The 16,592-nt window shown below is 37.3% G+C and overlaps 1 protein-coding gene across 2 annotated transcripts in view; it reads left to right on the top strand.

Moving 5' to 3' along the window:
- The first annotated feature begins 1,142 nt into the window (after window positions 1-1,142).
- Window positions 1,143-16,592, top strand: part of LOC145896167 (1-phosphatidylinositol 3-phosphate 5-kinase-like) — a 32,414-nt gene continuing 16,964 nt past the window's right edge. The window contains exons 1-23 of one of the 2 annotated variants that reach the window (XM_082985043.1): window positions 1,143-1,300; window positions 1,438-1,545; window positions 2,499-2,608; window positions 3,013-3,120; window positions 3,453-3,666; window positions 3,780-3,892; window positions 4,254-4,318; window positions 5,880-6,000; window positions 6,994-7,157; window positions 7,765-7,912; window positions 8,777-9,032; window positions 9,590-9,731; window positions 10,109-10,215; window positions 10,670-10,790; window positions 11,499-11,676; window positions 12,004-12,171; window positions 12,501-12,653; window positions 13,048-13,214; window positions 13,320-13,521; window positions 14,020-14,167; window positions 14,582-14,861; window positions 15,566-15,716; window positions 16,399-16,469. In XM_082985043.1, the coding sequence (XP_082841169.1) occupies window positions 1,174-1,300; window positions 1,438-1,545; window positions 2,499-2,608; window positions 3,013-3,120; window positions 3,453-3,666; window positions 3,780-3,892; window positions 4,254-4,318; window positions 5,880-6,000; window positions 6,994-7,157; window positions 7,765-7,912; window positions 8,777-9,032; window positions 9,590-9,731; window positions 10,109-10,215; window positions 10,670-10,790; window positions 11,499-11,676; window positions 12,004-12,171; window positions 12,501-12,653; window positions 13,048-13,214; window positions 13,320-13,521; window positions 14,020-14,167; window positions 14,582-14,861; window positions 15,566-15,716; window positions 16,399-16,469 (3,422 nt within the window). In that variant the 5' untranslated portion in view covers window positions 1,143-1,173. Of the gene's footprint in view, window positions 1,301-1,437; window positions 1,546-2,498; window positions 2,609-3,012; window positions 3,121-3,452; window positions 3,667-3,779; window positions 3,893-4,253; window positions 4,319-5,876; window positions 6,001-6,993; window positions 7,158-7,764; window positions 7,913-8,776; window positions 9,033-9,589; window positions 9,732-10,108; window positions 10,216-10,669; window positions 10,791-11,498; window positions 11,677-12,003; window positions 12,172-12,500; window positions 12,654-13,047; window positions 13,215-13,319; window positions 13,522-14,019; window positions 14,168-14,581; window positions 14,862-15,565; window positions 15,717-16,398; window positions 16,470-16,592 lie in introns of both variants that reach the window. The other variant, XM_082985042.1, reaches the window with a different exon arrangement.

Raw genomic sequence — 16,592 nt, 5'->3', positions numbered from 1 at the left:
CATACGCCACCCCCCGCTGGAACTTTGTCAACATTACAGAAAAACATATTTTGAGTTTAACAAGTGAATTGTATAGTGAAACCTTTCACAAGCGGTTCAAAATCTAATGAACGGCTGAATAAGCGCAACATTTCAGTGCACGATTGACAGGAGTATAGTAAAACATGATACAATCCGATCCCTTCTGATAATTTAATGACAATTAATGTCATATTTGCCACAGCAAATAGTTGTAAATACCCCATAATTAAGATAACTTTAATCAACTGGTAAAGTCAATAGTGAACTTGTTTATGGCCGAGTTTTCTTATGTCATCAACCATTTGCATACGTGGAATATTTTTGTTAAATTCTCGCAATGAGAATACCTAATGACGTGTTCAATTATTGTTGAGGTTATTCACGTTGAAAAAGTATTCACCAAATGTAGGATCTACCAGGATTCTGAAAATTGTGTGTATTTGACAAACATCTAAACATTTCTTCAGATTGTATCAATTTGTTTGGTAATGATTATCGCAGCGTTGTGATTGTCAATTAAGTTGTTTCCTGTTCACATGCAAACTACATGACAAGAGGCAATAATTTTGCATTTCAAAAGCATGGTTTTACTTCAAGACAAAAAAATTGCTTTATTATCAGCACCGTCTATCGTCAAATGATAACGAATACAGCGACTTCCACTGGTAACTGCCAATTGCTAGTTTTACGCTATTTGAAAGTAGTGATTGTTTTGTTTTTAACATCTTTTTATTGCGATTATTTCGCCTATATTGCAAGCTATAATAATAATAATAATAATAATACACTACTTTCATCAGACACTGGGTGTCGCACTAGCTGTTTGTGGTCATCAGGGAAGTCCCCGAAAATAAAAGTCTTCAACTTTTTGCCGAAGAAGTTTGTTGTGCGGTATTGCTTACTGGTTGAAGCTAATATGTGTTTTTGCGAGAGCAAGCGTACATTGTTTACCTGCCTTTTTTGAAAGATAGTCATTTATTTATCAACGCTTTCTTATTTGAAACTCAAGAAGTGTGTGATATTTTTGGGTGAACTTTAGTTTTTGTTAATTTTAAGAAATCTGCTTTAAACAATTATTTTTTTATAACTGTGCAATGTGTGTATTTTGTTAATAAGTTGCATATTCATGCTATTTACTTAGCTGAGTAATGCATGAATTCAAACATGTTAAATGTGGAAAAAGACTCACTTACTTTCTTCGAACCATTGAAAGAAGAAAGTTCGTTAACCAGATCGACCATTCTTCAATCGGTCCTTGGTATATTTAGTTTCAAAAAAGGTGAGATTGGTGAACAAAACAATTGGCTACACAGAAATATTAAACTAATGCAATAGAAGCTTTAGTTAGTCTACACCCTGTCCAAAAACATATCATGTTTTAAAGAAACTGATAAAACTTAGACATTTGTTTTGTAGAACCAAAAGAAGTAAATGCGGAATCTGATTTACAAGCTAAGAAATCACAAAGTTTTCAAAACCAAAGACCAACAATTTCTGAACAGAAAACGACTCCTCGAAGAAAAGGTAACAACAAGGTCACAGTATTAGGGAATTTTTTTGATTACATAAACGGTTTTATTGATCTCATGTAATTTTACTTGTATCTGTTGGTCATTTTGGTTGTAATTTTTCACTCAAAATAAAATTGAGTATGTGTTAACAGGCATGCACAACACATGTAATCTATGCCAAATTTGGCATTTGTTTGAAAATGGCAAGCGGTCTGATTTTTGCTTAGAATGTCAGAAAATATTTTGTGAGAAAAAAACATGTCAAATAATTTAAAAGCGAAATGCTTTTTTGGCAATTACCCCTAAAATGTCATACAAATGTTTGCCGCATGATAAATAGTATACAGCAAATATGGCATGCACAACTGATTCAGTTGTTCACCCTTGTTCTAGAATGTATGTTATTATAAAAAGCATAATATATATTACTGAAATCCCTATAATGTTGTTTCTACGAATGCAAGTTTTGTCAATATTTTTTCCAGAAGAAAATATTTAAAGCAGAACCTTCTTGTATTTATAACTTGCCTGGCAGCATCAGTAATGAATTATAAGTTGTGTCTTTGTAAAATGGGATATGTCAAGAGTTTCTCACATTTATGTTCTGTCAAGTACTGAAATATTGTTGTCATAACAATATTTTGAACTATGCAACATTTCCTGTAGCTGCCATTTGTGGCCATTGGTAGTTGATTGTCTAAGCATTTTAAAACTAAATGTAAAACTGAATGAGCGGGGCTTGTAGGCATTCGTTTTATTGTACATTCCTAAGGTCTTTAACAAAATTGGATTAGTCTCTATACAAGGTCTTGCAATATGTTTAATAATTTTTACTGTTGTAAATGTTACATTTATGCTGCCAGTTTGGAACACATAAGTGCTGTTACAAGTACTTGGTTCTTGTATGAATGTTCCTATTGCAACAATCTTTTACGAAACACAACATAATGTATATAAACTGTGCAGAATCGAATCATGAGACTCCACAGCAAAGTGCAGAAAATTTTAGATCCCCAAAGAAAACGAATTCTAAGAAAAGTCGTCCAGGCTCATTGGAAATTACTCCAGTGTACAAGGTTTGTTTCAAGTTAGGATGCAGTTTATATATTTATAGCAGAGCAATTTACAGTGTATATATCTACATGTGTACTGCTGTAGTTTGATATATGGTTAATTGGGCCTGGTGTGTACATTTGAACAAGGGATTATCGCTGTTGGCACTTAATAATAATACAGGTTGACCTATTGACATACTGTTACTTTAAATATTAGGCCAAACATGTTAATTATCTGTATCCCTGTCACACCATTTATGTTTTGCTTTCCTGCAAACTTCCCTTATATTTGGCAGGGAAGTTGGGCTTGTGTTATTGTCTTGTTTACACACACACAATTTGAAACAAATTGTTTGTACAATTTTCATAGTTACAGTAGGCAAGTGATTTTTATTCGGTTTTAAAAGTTCTGGGAAATTTTGCAGACACGCGAACACCTTCACGGAAGTGAGGTGGAAATGAGATTAAAAAACTTTTCAACCATGTTCCGCGACATTCCGCGGATGATCAGCGGAAATAATGCCCCCATAATGGTTTGTGTCTACCAGCTGATTCACTTTTTTGTTTCCATTCAATCAAAACTTGTGCATAGCTTTAGCATTGTTTGCAAACTCATGAAATGTTTTTAATGTTTATGTTCTTTTCTTGACCTGATGTTTTCTCAATTTATTTAATGCTTTTCTCTCTACACTTTATATATAATTGTTTCTTTGGAGACCTTTTATAGGGTTTATCACCTTTTCCATTTAAAATTTTTTTTAATTAGTTTTTCCAACATTGCCGAACTAGAAAGGTACAGTTCAGTGTCACTAGACCGCATTATATAACCTACATACATGTTAAAATGTTAAGACTTATAATGCAGCAACAAGCGAGATCAAGTTTCTCGTCAGCCGCAACTTCCAGTGAAGGAAATCTCAGACAGTTTTGGATGCCTGATGAGCATTGCCATGAGTGCTATGAATGCGGAGATCGATTTACCACCTTTCGGCGAAGACATCACTGTCGTATATGTGGACACATTTTCTGCAAACGGTGTTGTTATTTGCTTATACCAGGAGAGGTCATGGGTTTCCATGGTAATTATTAGATTTTCGTTTATAGCACATTTAAATTCACCTAATTTTAGCATCAAAATTTTAAAATAAGAAATTCAGTAATTTTCTAATCTTGCATATTTGTTTTGTCACAGGCATGCTCAGATCTTGTACTTACTGCTATAAACTGTTAATGACGCATGATCCAACATCAACTAAAGTAAACTCACATTCCTTGTCCATGACAGAGAATGATGGAATGTCAGATGTAAGTTTGTTTGTTCCTGCCCAACAGAATCTACTTATCACATGATTACGTAACAGTGATCAGCTTTATGATTAAATAAGCTATGTTTATTATGGGATTGCTGATACAATATTCGTAAAAAGTGTTGATTTTCTGTATTTGTTTTAATTGAGTAGAAGACACATATAACTATACAAAATTGGCTTTCTGTATTTTCATAAACTATGGGCACATTTAGCACTTGATGCAGCCAAGCATCACACTTAACTTCGGCTATCCAAAGGTTGCAATAATTAAGTTTGCTCAATGCAAAAATGTAAATTAGCCAACAGAAAAGTTTGTAACCCTACGACCTATCATTGTACTGTGGATGGTATTTCAGGTATACCAGATGCCAGACACAATTGGAAAAAGTGGCAGCCTTCTTAATGACCAGACCAACATGGGGTAAGCATGGTTTGTTGTGACGATAAAGTGCATTACTGCTATTTCACCTTACCAGGCAGCATTTTTTTAATGCTAGACCAAGGGGATACATGCCATAATAATTATACCAAAGCTTCCCAAATTCGTTTGCCCACAACCCCCTTTGACTGATGTAAACATTTTCTGCAACTGTTGAAGCAGGTTATTGTCAATGAAAATGTACAACTAACTATTGCTGTGTGTAAAATTGAATCTTGGTGATCCATAAAATTTAACAGGCAACCCTGCTTTGTCGTGATCCCCAATTTGTGAAGCCATGGTTTATGCTATCCGGTTACATGCCATGCCTTATGATTGTTATTATAAGTAATTCCCGGTGTTTATTGAGATTTTACTGTGCAAAATATGATTAGTATTTCAGTCATTATATTGTGCCTGAATAAAAAAAGCTAACCATAGCGGAAACCTATGTTTTTGTCCAACCAATAGCATGCCAAATTTTCCATGCCTGCCCTGCGTTGGGAACATGTTCTATACCTTTGAAACGCATTCCCTCAGTTGACATTTCTTACAAGTCTATTATGTGCGCTTAATTGCACGGTACTGTGCAAATGAATTTTATGTTGTTTAATGGGTTTTTGGGCCTTGTTAAAAATGGTTTATTAGTTGGTGAACAAATGAGTGCTGTTGTGAGTACGAAGTAGCAGTGATTCAGAGAGATTTATATGCCATGATTTACCTCCAATGACGAATATCCACCAAAAATTGTTGCTGTTAAAAGCTGAGCATAAAGTTACTTCATCAATGTCACAATGAGCAGCTTTATTTGAAGAATTTAAATTCTATCAGCGAGTATCATGGAGCATTTCAATTTGCTTGAATGTTGAGCTATCACTTAGGCAACCTAGTAAAAGTTCTTACATATTCTGTATTATTACCTTAAATGCAATTGCAACCATGGTCACGTCACATGGTGATCAGCAGACTTTCCCTTAAAATTATCACAATAACAAAGCTTGTGGTGCAACGCAGATTTACTGTATAAGGTCACTATGTGCTCCATTGTTATATATATACATGGCTGCACAGTGTGGCATATGGACAAACCATGACTTCAGGAAATGCTTGAAATCGAAGCTTCCCTTCCTGATGTTGTGTTTTCTGAATGTTTTTGTTGGGTTGGATTTGTTTTACAGGAATCTGTGCATGTGTACATCCAAACTATTTCAATGAAATCTGTTCATTAACTGAGTTAATAGGTTATCGATCATCCACCACCCAAATCGCACGCAGTTGAACATTGCTACCAATGGAAATGCTACATTTATCTAAACTTGTTGTCAAATCAACTTCTTAATAATTGATTAGTGTTCTGGTACTTAACAAGCACGTTTGATTTCTTTTCAATTCCTTTGTGAAACAGAAGTTTATTCTAGATTTTCTTTTTTTGGCTCATTCTGGGATTTTTCAATCCAGGTTTCAACAAAAAGATTTGTAAAACCTGTTGTGAAAAGGGCAAATGCTTGGAAATTATCACTTGCTTGGTTTGTATGTAAATTTACCTGTACTTCATGTTTAGTAGCCTGAAGCATGTCAGATCTGGGAGGTCCAGGTCACTGATATCCATTCACGGATCACCAGTTGATGATATGCCAACTCATATGAACATCACATCACCAAGCACTCATGATATTTCCATGAAGGTGATTTTATGCAATATAATGTTACCATGTAGTGTGTAATGTTTCAGAAAATTCAGATTCGAAATCTTTAATGAACTTAAATTGTATGAAATTGAAAAGTAACTGCTTTTGTAGCATATATTACCTTTGATGGGTTGTGGGTCACGTACATGCACCAAATGTTTGAAGTACAACTTTATTTTAACATTAGTTCTAACTATGCCCCGTTTTCTATTGTCACATGCCATAAGGTAGCTTAGGTCCAAAAATTTAATTTTTCATGAATTGCTCCGAGTGAAAGAGTTTGTGAAGACAAGTCAGTTTAAAGTGTTGTGCGGGTTTACAATTCACAAACACAGGAAGTGATGGAAACTATGTCCTCGATTCCACCACAAAACATACAACCTTCACCTCACCTTCTGCCAACGCATGCTTTGTTATGACGCCATAAATTGGTCTATGTAAATAGTTCTTGCAGCAATGTTCAATGGGTGGAGTTTAATTAGTTTTTACAATAGAAACTTTTACAATTTTTACAATAAAAAATTAGAAACTCTTTACAATGTAAACATGTTTTTTGATACCTGGCTTCGACATGAAGTTAAACACAGGCATAGACAACATTTTCATGTTGGGTTTCAAAGTATTATTTGGTCATCAGTATCTTACACCAGTTTTTTTCTATCACTATGCAGTTAAAATCATTGTATAAGGTTTGCCCCCTAAATATAGACAGTTGTTCTTAACTGATGGGAAATTCACACTTGTGGGAAATTATAGGTTGTAGGTGGGGGTAAGTAGTTGCAAGAAAAATGTTATATCCTGTAATCACTGTGTGTCGTATACTTATTGGCATTTGATCACGCAATACGGGGAAAAATGCAATAGTTCAATTATAAACTGAAAGAGTTAAATGAGGCAAAAAAGGTTAAAAACCACTGATACATACGATACACTTCAAATCAGACTACCGGGTCCGGTAAAACTAACTGTAATATTATGTGTCCATTACAGGCATCCGCTTACGAAATCTTCGATGCTACACCAGGCGTCGTTCGTAATTACGACAACATGTTCGAAAACAATAGTGGGGGGTTAAGCCCGGAGAGGTTTCATGAAATTTGGGCGAAAATTGACGACGACCGTGATGGGCTTGAATTCAGAGACCATCGCTACCGGTAAGAATAATGTTTCTTGTATATATTTAATGCTGCAATATGGTTCTTCTGGCAATAATTTTGCAGTTTAACCAAAAGGTACAAATTACTACTGATGCTTCCAGGCAATAACATTATTATTTAAACGTTTCGGCCACCATGCAGCAGCCTTTATCAGGATGTAAAAATGTGAATAATACAACGTTGACAATGTTATTGATAGTTTTTCATTTCTTATTTTTCGTCTCTAGCGTTTTTTCTCAGTTTTTCCACCTCAACATTGTCCACGTTGTATTATTCACATTTATTGCACCCCGATAAATCTGCTGCATGGTGGCCGAAACGCTGATATAATAAAGTTATTGCCAGAACAGCCCTATTGCAGCAATAAAACATGCCTGGAAGCATCATGATGTTCCACTTGGTACATGAAATTCCAATCCCTTTGCTTGGTGCCTCTGATAAAACCTGTTAGCTTTTTAAATGTTTTTAGGATATTAAAATTTATCAAAATGTTAGATTTGTCTAAAATATTTGCTGATTACGAACCAAAGACATTACGTGTTCGCCTATTTGTCATGAGTGCAACAGTATAATAGAGCTGTGTCGAATAATAAATGTTTGTTAGTCTGAGGAAATTCACAATGTCGATTACTGGAAGTGAAATGGTGGACTGGCTCATAAACAACCAGGAATCGTCCACCAGGGAACAAGCTTGCAGTGTCGGCCAAGCTTTCCTCGACTCAAACTGGATAAAAAGTGTTGTGGATGACAGGGTAAGTGCTGTTGTGACGTCATACACGGTTTATGACGTAACACACGGGGTTGTTGTGAGAATCAGCAATGTTAACCTTGTGATTGAGTATGAATGTAACATCTTACAGGTTGTATATGATTTTTTTTTAAATTTGGATAAAAAATCAATTAAAAAGATTGAGAAAAAAAGTGACAAATGTTCTACAGAATGGTTTTATTTTAGCCCCGTATCTTTACAAATTCCGAATAAAGTTTGTCTGTTCTAAACTGTCAGAGAAACAAATAAATTAAAAAAGCAGTTAGGTCATTCACTTACTTTTTGTTTTTAAACTCACGAAGATGTCGTCGTCAGCAAAACTCCACTTAGTATATTTAAAGGCAGCATTTCCAAACACAATAAAATGAATTGCAAGCCATCTTTTACGGTGACCAAATTACTGTACTGAGTTATAAAGAATCATATTCACATAATACCTTACACTACATCAGGGGACACCCGCCCTTTTTGTACTAATGTTCAATACAGGTATATTGTATTACCGGAGCGACCTTTAAGGTGTATAGTAGATAAATATGACATGAATATATTTATACAAAAAAGTGCACGTACGTTACATTTCTGTACGGAGTTTTTTATTCCGATAAAAAACTACTGACAAATGCCCGAAATACCAGTAAAATTTTCGGTATTTTTGAACCGTCGCTGTTATCATTGGGCGCCTTTTAAAGACAATGTTGACAGTTATTAGTGCCTTGGTGAAGTGCTGCAAGCTTGAAGCGTGCGGCATCCTCAAGTTATCGCGGATAACTTATTTCTTCTGTGCGTTCCCGTGACAAATGTCTGTGTGGTTGTGGACCCCTGACTTACAGTACTTGCTTCACAGATTTTCCACGACGCCTACTGTCTTTACCAACGCGGGCAAACAGCGACCACATTCGCCGAGAACAGTGTCCATTTCACGACGGTTACGGGTAGCGACGACTTGGTACATGTGAAGAAAACGAGCAGACTTCCATTGGCGGCTTTGGAACTTGACTTTGCTGTGGACAGTGAACCTACCTGGGTGCGCGAGATTTCAAACGAAAACGACGACGATGGAAGTTTTAGCGATGACCAGGATTCTTCTTTCTGGACAAATGGTTTGTAAAACTTTTAAGTTAGTGGAATTTAAAAACCTGACCAAAATTCTGTTTTGGTTGAAATTTCCTGCCATTACCAGTAAAAATGATGGTGTAAAGTTAGGTAAATGTATTTTAAACAAAACACCACAACTTCTCACAGCACCAAACAGTGGCAACTGTCCTCAAGGTCAAAAGCACTTGATCGAGACTATTAAACGTGCCGTATCAGTCTATATGTGTTAAATTCTTTCTCTGATTGGCACTCTTTTGTGAAAGACTGACTTTTGTAATGTAAACAAGATGAAATATATATTTTATACTTTAATTTAAAAAATCTGCCCCTCTGACTTAATTAAACGTAACTTTTATTTACCGACGTTTCGCCTGTTAGTTAGCTAGGCTACCTCAGTACAGATTTTTAAAATATAAAATGCCAGCAACAGCAACATAATATTTATATTTCAAGACACCAGATAAAAAATATATGTAAGCCCAAAAACCACACATACGTTTCGGGGGCAAATAACAACTTCACGCATATGCTGGCCTCACAATAACAATTTTACACATTGCAGTTTCTCCTTTGTACAAACCTCTCCAATCCCAAACCGACATTCATCTCTCCGACGAAGATTCCAGTTCGTCCTCACGTTCAATTCGCTCTGTGTCTAGTTACGTTGAAATCGACCAGAATACGATCAAGTATAAACGCCCAAGGTCGGTAATATATTTGTGTTTAAGCTTGCGTTAAACGTGCCGTTGAGGCTGAGAATTATCTGCAGTCTAATTGTGAATTCCCAAGTCGTTCGGCATGAACCTACTCTTCTTAGTTTTGCGATAAATATATTTAGCGCATTGTTTTAATATTTCGGACGATATAATCTTTATTTTTTAACATAAAAATTTGGTGGAAACAGTGGTCATCTGTTTGCAGCTCACAAAAATCATATTGTTGGTTAGAAATATTAATTTCACCTATTTACATCCTCAGTTTCTGTCTTATGCACAGGCTGGTTTTAATTCATTTCTTGTCATGTTTTAGGAACATAACTGTCGAGGTTTTTTCGTATAACGTTTTTCTGTATTTTCCCCAGAGATAGAGTTGGCGTTGATGGCTACAGTCCCCACCACACAAGTTCCCTCATGCATCCCGTCTTTGTGGATGACAGCCTCACAGAAATTAACGCCGACTTCCTCAGAAGTAAGTGAGAATAACACACGAAACCGTATGTTTTTAACAGTTGACTAAGCAACTAGCAATTTATTTAAACATAGACTATTGCGGAAAATCAGCTGCTGTCTTGTTTTGTTTCACATATCGGCAGAATCATGCTGCACCAGGCTGCCTAATTGTTTTGAGAAATCTGTCGCTACTAGTTTGTATGTACACTTTAATGATCTTACAAATGCAATATCTTGTATTAAAACGACGGCGCTAAACGTTTTCTTTACCTGAGGGCAAGAGACTTATTATTTGCAATCAACACTTCGACCAAGCGCCCGACTCATTTGTGCCAAGAAGAAAACGGTCGGGATTCGTGGCCAGGACATCCTGGGTTCGAATCCCGGCGTGGCAAAAAAAATAAAAAAATGCATTCGTAAATTTCCCCAGAAAAATTATGATCAAGGTGCTGTGTATTTTTATTTAACCTTAGGTTACTTGGCGTGGAATGGAATGTACCAGAACATCTCGTGGATGGAACAACACGTGGTTTGGAGAGAAAGTAACTTGCACAACTCCAACGTTCCAAGTCGCGCCAAGCAAGCATTCCTAAGGTATGCAGAACTTTGGTGTTTTGATGTTGGAATCACCGCAAGTTTTTGAAATCTTGTGCATAGTTTCATGTTGTTTGCAGTCTATATAGTTATCAGATTAAGTGTTTTAACCTGTGACGTCTCATGAGGGCAGTTGTTGACTTTTGCACTGCGCTTGATTTTACACTAGCAGGCACACAAATTTCCAAATTTTCGGTCAACGTCGATCCGTTGGTTGCCCAACTGGGTATACCAAACAACGGAGACGAACCATCGTGGAGTGCACTATGGTCAAAACGACTGCTTGGTATCCGATAGTGCAGTGTGCACCCTGTCTGCAGCTCTCAATGAATATTATGGCTCTTTTTGCACATATATATAACGATGTTCTTGTTTCTAAGAGATTTCTGCAGAAAAAGCTTAGTTCTCAATACAAATCTTCAAAATAAACAGTAAAGCCCAATGTAATTGTTTAGAAATTCATTTTCAGACGTTTCGATTGTAATTACAATCATTCTTAATGTGAAATGCCGTGAGTTATGTTCCTACAAATCTTATGTAAAAATGTCTCGCACCGGCACACGTTTCCCTCTTAAACTGTATCACGGGACCTCGAACGAAAAGTAAAATCAAAGCTGACAATGAGGACGTGCATTTCGCAACGTTGTCTTGTGTCAAAACATCCCGCGAGGTTTATCCGGAATTAATTCAGTTTTTGTACCTGATCAGGTTGCAGAAGATCTACTTCCGGCATTCGATGCTCTTCCTCCAGCAACTTCTCGATTCGGAGGGATTGGATCGATCCTGGGCGGACATCGTTGTTCCTCTTGCAAGAAGAGTTTGTGATTCCGTGATCCCGGACACAGATGTCAAGATGGATATTTGTCATTACGTCCATGTTAAGAAGGTACAGACAAGGTTGATTTGTTGTGTTGTACCGTTTGTGCCGTACTATTCGTGGTGGTATTATCACTAAAACATGTTTTTTTTTATAAAAATATTAACTTCAAATCACATTTAATTCGGCCCGAAGTAGTAAGCTTTAGGAATTGAAACCATTTTTGTAAAATCTGGAGGGAAAAAAATATCATCCCATATTTCCCAAAATCAACTTAAACTCTATTAATCCTTTTTATAGCAACGAAGTATTAAAAATAAATAATGGGTCTTCTTTTAAAATCGCGTCGGACCTTTTTCTGACGTAGTGGACTTTACAAGCTCCGTTATTTTATAGTTATTGGATGGCTCCCCGGGCGAATCGCGTCTAATAAACGGAGTTGTCTTCACTAAGAACGTTGTTCACAATGGAATGCGGACGCTCATCGACAAACCTGTGATAATGTTGATCGCCACCCCACTGGAATACCAGAGGAAACATTACAAGTTGTCAACTCTCGAACCGGTGATAATTTGTTGAAATAAAGATTTGATTAAATCAGGCAGTACTGTTTGAAAACTGTTTTTTGCTGACTAGGTTATAGAGTTAAACGATTTCTTATTATTAGTTGTCATCTTTTTGTTGCACGCAAAAATGGATAGTAAATAAAAGGGTTTGATTATGTCAAAGTATGTGTGATATATTCTGTATAATGCTCGTTGTGTCTCCGCAAATTAGCATTTAATTTCAATTAATTACACTTTCAAAATTTATTGCCCAAATATTTTTTCTGTTGTTTTCTATAATTTGTTACGTCACAATGCCCCTGAACGCTCGCTCTTCACTTTTCTCAGATCGTCCAGCAGGAAAACGAGTTTTTCAAGAACCTCGCGCTTCGCATCGCCGGCCGAAGTCCTTCCGTCGTAATTTCGCAATGTTCGGTTTCCCACAAAGCACGTCACCTGCTCTCACAAGCGGGGATTTCCCTCGTTATCAACGTCAAACAGGTAATGAGATTTCGAGCCTTTTCGGTTTCACGGAATTTCTATCAGTAGAAAAATAAATTTATCAAATGCTGAAATAAATAGATGATTTTGATTGTGTTATTTGGTCGCTGCGTACATGGTATTTTAGGGAGGTTTTTAAACTTTTGGGTTATGTATTGTCTTTTATGCTGCAAACTTACGACCCTGGGCTAACCAAGCCCAACGCACTATAGGAGATCAGTGGTTTCACGCGGTATATTGTGGTCAAGGTACACTGATGCGCAAGCGCACAACTTGCCAGGCGACCTTCACATATACGTAGGGGTTCCCTACCACTATTTTCAAACATTGCAGTAAAGTTTCATGCAATGGCATGACAATTGACTTGTATAACTCACGGTAATAATGTGTTTAGTCGGTGATGGAAATGTTGTCGAGATGCACAGGGGCTGACGTGGCAAGATCCATCGACCAACTGCAGACGGTGGCCCTTGGAAGCTGCAGCAGATTCAGAGTAACTCGTCACTATAACGGACAGCGGAACTTCTCGTGTGGTGACGGGATTCTGTCCAAGACAAAGGGGTGGGTATAGATTTTTTTTTACTTTTAACCCTGAGAACGGGGCAAACTTTTTTAAATAGGTTTGCCTTGTGTGCGTTTGCCTCTTTGAAACAAATTGTTTCGCAGAAATTCAAGAACAACCGACGCGTTCAAATCTCTCGTATACGTGGAAGGTTGCAACTCCAGCAAAGGCTGCACCGTCATCCTACGGGAATCCCCCTCTTACGTAGACGCGCGCGAGGGCGACACCCAGTGTCGTAAGCGCCTTTCTCAGGTCAAAGAAGTTTTCCAATTCCTGATCAAGATCATGTACCACGCGAAACTCGAGGTATTTCGCCACACGAGCAATTTTTTTACAGGAGGGTCAAGTTTGTTATATTTCGGCGAGGATAATTTTGAAACAAACTTTACGCCAATAGTTTGTCAGTTTATTATAAAAGACTGATCGTCTGCAACTTTTCTTAATTATTTCTGGGGTTTTGCATGACTCGTTGAGCGCTTTCGATGTAGAGGAAGGAGTGTTTCATTTATAAATTTACTATGGAACATTTAGGTATTTTGTATAATCACTTTGATTCTTTTAAGCTGAGCACCTATTTTTTGCCTAGCGGGCCTCCCATACACTTGCTTATCTCTGCATTCGCCTGATATCCGCTTTTGTGGGCGCTTGGTCGCAACTCAGTCAGTTAGTTCACAGCACTGATGATGAGCACAGCAATGTTCGAAATATTTGCTTACAATGAATATAATATTAACTTTGGCTTTCCTATTCCGTGTAAATAACTCTCAAGTTTTTCGCTCCTAAGGAACTTGTTTAATTTTACAGATATCTTACCTCATGGATCAACAGGACATGGCAAAGTCCTTTCCCGTTCCAAGCAAGAAAGATAGAAGATTGAAAAATCTCATCAGTGGCGAAATTCCACCTGATAATGTGTTCTTCAAATCCATGTCGGTGGACGGAGAGTTCACAGGTGAGTTGTGTGACTTTTATCACGCTTTATGAGTTTAATATGACCTTGTGAGTATCAATGATGACATTTAAAATTAAACTGGATAGGAATAGAAACTGATTATGCTGTTTTTCGAAACTGTTTAAAAAAAGTGGCGGACTATCAGTGTCAGAGTGATATTTGTGTTACTTAACCTTCCAGTCAAGACCTAATAATGTTTTAAGGAACTGCTCTTCTAGCATGAGGTCACGAGATTTTTTGTAAGAATGTACATGATTTCTTGTTGCCACACAACTCTGAAGAAGTCTCACTGGATGGTTGACGAAACGTCGGTTGTGATGAAAATCTCGTAACTTTATGCCAGAAGAACAGTTCTTTAAAATTACAATACGCCTGGCAGCAAAAATACAGCCCTAATAATGTTGTTGCGTGCAGAATGTCCAATGGAAGACCAGCCCACCCCTCCGTTACTGAACACCGCATCCAATTCCATATCATCAATCGCGTCAGACGTCCGAACTTTAACTCCTGAGCATTCGGATTGCGACAGTGGAACAGACGCCACACTCACTCACCCCCGACTCACACACAGTTACTTGCATGTCACTGGCAGGCCTCAAGGTGGCGCTGTGTCGGATTATCGTCCGAGTGTAGCGAGCGCTTTGTCGGCGAAATCGAGTTTGTTCAACGAGTCCATGCAGAGTGTGTTGCTCAGGTAAACAAACCCACTGCGGTTTATTATTCATGCTGGGTCTTTTTCGCTCGCGATAAGTTGTAACAGGTTAAAATTTCCCGCCATTCTTGCGCGTATAGAAGAAAATGTGAATGTGAAACTGAAACATGATTGGGCCACGGCCAGAAATCAATTTATTTTAAACAGTAAAATCTAATGTTTACTAAAAAAATCGAGCTTCAAACGTAAAATTGACACGCATGCAAAGACATGTGTCACATTGTTTGCGTGTAATACGCAGATATTTTGTTGCACCAGTTAATCGTAATGAAACGAACGAATAACTCTCAGGAGGGACGTGCTTTATGAAATAGTATGACTACAAAGTTGTACTTTGTGTAACATTGAACCTTTGCGACCCAAACAATTTGCCGTGTTATATATATATTACAAGTTGCATGATCACAAGTGTGTGCAACCCACTTCCACCGTGTATATATTGACTATGGTCTTATACAGAGTAAATGTATTGAACGCATTATGTACAAAATGAGAACGCGCACTGAATACGTTCATTGAATCTGTATATATTCAAAAATATTTATTGTATTAGAAAATACATTCCCTATGTAACAATGTGACGAACACGATAATTGTAACGTAGATTAAATAATTAGGATATATCAAATCGTGTTTTTCTTATCTAAATACCCTTGTATCCCAATTTGTTTGTTCTTATATTTCAGCATCTCTCCGTTCATTCAACCCAACCAACCCTTTCTTCTCACTTGCGGAGGGGAAAATTCACCATTGCGAAACTACCTACCACCCACGTTGTTTTGGTCCGACATGTTTTGCAAGCATCCTGACCACGCTGGAAAAATGTGGAGCACTCGGGTTTGTTGGTTGCCGTTTTATAACTGATGTCAGTGCTTCCTAACCTTTCTATTGGCTTGCGACACCCCTGCAGAATTTATAAATATATTGCGATACACAATGGCGAAATTACGTTAGCAGTAAATCGTATGGTTAAAAAATACCAGAGTAAATGTAAAGATTAAAGCTCGCGGCAACTCTTACAGCAGTTTTTCCCAACCGGTGGTACGTATACCACTAGTAGTTCGCGACGGCATTCCAGGTGGTACGTGAGCATCTTTTTGTAATTTGCGGAGTTAGTTCGAATTTAAAAATCGTCTAAAAATGTTCGATAGTTCATCCCCTAGGTTACTTCATAACACGCAACTAGGTGGTACGCGACGAAATTATTGTACCTCCAAGTGGTACGCAACCACAAAAAGGTTGGGAACCACCTCCAATCATCCCTAAGCGAAATGTACGTGGGACATACGATAAAAATATCAATTGACCGGAATTCGTAAATACTCGAAAAGAGTGACAGACGACCAGCGTCGATGTGGTCATTGTATTTTTGTTAAAAAAACAAATAACTGTCAATTTTGTCCAAAAAAGTCAATGTTAGTTCCGTTCTGTAAAATGACAAAGACACAAAAAACACTTGGTCGGAATTTTTATGTTCCTATAGCAAAACCGCCAGTGAAATATCAAATATCTTTTGCAGAATCGGAAACGTACTGAGAGCACGGACCGTCTGGACGACTTGGACGTTGACAGCTCGTCATTCAGGAGTCGGTCAGTGGTTTGGAATAACTTTCAACATATTACAGACACTCCATCTAAACCATTCTTAATCTTTTCCTTGTCGGTACTTCTTTAACATCGCCAACCAGTATTCGCACTTGTTCTGATATAGAT

This window comes from Ascidia mentula, chromosome 3 (genome assembly GCF_947561715.1).
Source record: "Ascidia mentula chromosome 3, kaAscMent1.1, whole genome shotgun sequence".
NCBI lineage: Eukaryota > Metazoa > Chordata > Ascidiacea > Phlebobranchia > Ascidiidae > Ascidia > Ascidia mentula.
The sequence above is the reverse complement of the archived record's forward strand: the minus strand, read 5'-3'. Positions and strand labels throughout refer to the sequence as shown.